The 1,634-nt window shown below is 61.4% G+C and overlaps 1 protein-coding gene across 1 annotated transcript in view; it reads right to left on the bottom strand.

Annotated features, from left to right (window-relative positions):
• LOC108758204 (uncharacterized) overlaps positions 1-529 on the bottom strand; it is a 1,063-nt gene extending 534 nt beyond the window's left edge. Inside the window, exon 1 of the mRNA XM_018503016.1 lies at positions 176-529. Coding sequence (XP_018358518.1) covers positions 176-529 — 354 coding nt within the window. The remainder of the gene's footprint in view (positions 1-175) is intronic.
• Positions 530-1,634: the final 1,105 nt, after the last annotated feature.

The following is a 1,634-nucleotide window of genomic DNA, read 5'->3' as shown; positions in this document are numbered from 1 at the left end:
CCTCCAGCCAACGGTAAACTTCCGCACGACCCTCCGCTAGGAGGTCGGCCGGAGGTATCCCCGCGTGGACCTTCGCGACGGCATGCGATACCGTCCTATATGCCCACGATAAACGGAGAGCAAGGCGGCGCTGCACCCGGTATAGGCTCCTCCGGAGCCGGGCGCTTTTAGTAACCTCATTGTCCCATACAGGGACACCGTATAGGAGCGCCGCCAGGACGGCATGCATATATCCCCGCCGCGCTGCCACACCAGGGCCGTGGAGGTTGGGCATGATGCCCGCGAGGGCATCAGTCAACCTACCCAACCTGGGAGTCAGCTGCTCAAAATGAGCGCCAAACTCCCAGAGGCCGTCAATTGTGAAGCCCAGATATTTCATCTGGAGCCCCACACGGATCGAAGTAGTTCCCACCTGAATCTCGGCCGGAAGCGGCGATCCCCTCTTCCTGTCGTAGAAGAGGACTGCTTGAGTCTTCTGGGGTGCCACCTCCAGGCCGAGCTTCCTCACGAAGCCGATCACCTGACTCATTGCGACGCCTTCGCGGTCGCCTCCCCCCTGTCCCGCCCCCCTCGCTTCGCGACAACAAGGGTATCATCGGCGAAACACACCATATGACACCCCAGCGGGAGGGCCCGGCGGAGTACCGTGTCGTACGCGATGTCCCATAACAGGGGACCGAGCACCGATCCCTGCGGACACCGCATGACAACTCCCTCCCGTGTACCTTACCGTCCCTGTCTCTATACACTATTTTCCTGGGCCGGACATAATCCTTCACAATGTGAACCAGGTAGTCGGGCAAGCCATGATAGGCAAGCGCCCGTACCACCTGATCCCAGGAGAGGGTGTTAAATGCGTTGACGATGTCAATTGACACTGCCAAGGCCACCCCCCTCCCTTACCACGGACCCCGGGAGTGCCGAACATGCCGGATGGCTCCGACCGTCGAGCGCCCCTCACGGAATCCGTATTGCCCCGGATGTAGATCGGGGCCCACCCGGCACAGGTGGTGGACAATGCGCTGAGCGATGATGAGCTACAGCATCTTACTGGCATCGTCCAGCAGACAGGATAGGACGGTAAGCGGAGGGAGACTCCGCCGCGGTGCCGGTCTGTTCTCCTTACAGAGGAGGACCAAGTTGGCCCTCTTCCAGACCAGGGGAAAATGTCCCTGCTCGAGGCAACTGTTGAACAGGTACCTCAGGCGATTGCGGACCCCGTCGAAGGCCAAAACCCAAACGCGGCCGTGCAGGCCATCCGGACTGGGGCTTTCGGGCTGCATCTCAAGTGGCGGCAGACCCGATCAAACTCCTCATCATGGACCCCTAGCTCCCCTGACCACCCCGCCGGCGGTCCAGAGGGAAGGCGCATGCCCGCATTCCGTACGGGCAACAACGCGCCCACCACACTCTCGAGGAACCGGGAATCCATCCTCTTCGTCAGTGGGGGCATCAAAGGATGCGTCTTGCGCATTACTACCTTGTATGGAAGCCCCCACGGATCGGAATCCAACTCTGCCACCAGGTCCGCCCAGCGCTTGGCCTTCCGTATGGCCACGCGTAGGGCCCGTCTCGCCTCTTTCAGCGAGGCCCCAGCGTCGGCCAACGTCGCGTCATCTACATGCCTACGTCTC

This window comes from Trachymyrmex cornetzi, unplaced genomic scaffold (assembly GCF_001594075.2).
Source record: "Trachymyrmex cornetzi isolate Tcor2-1 unplaced genomic scaffold, Tcor1.1 scaffold154, whole genome shotgun sequence".
In the NCBI taxonomy this organism is placed as follows: Eukaryota; Metazoa; Arthropoda; class Insecta; order Hymenoptera; family Formicidae; genus Trachymyrmex; species Trachymyrmex cornetzi.
Note: the sequence above shows the minus strand (reverse complement) of the source record. Positions and strands in the feature narration are given on the sequence as shown.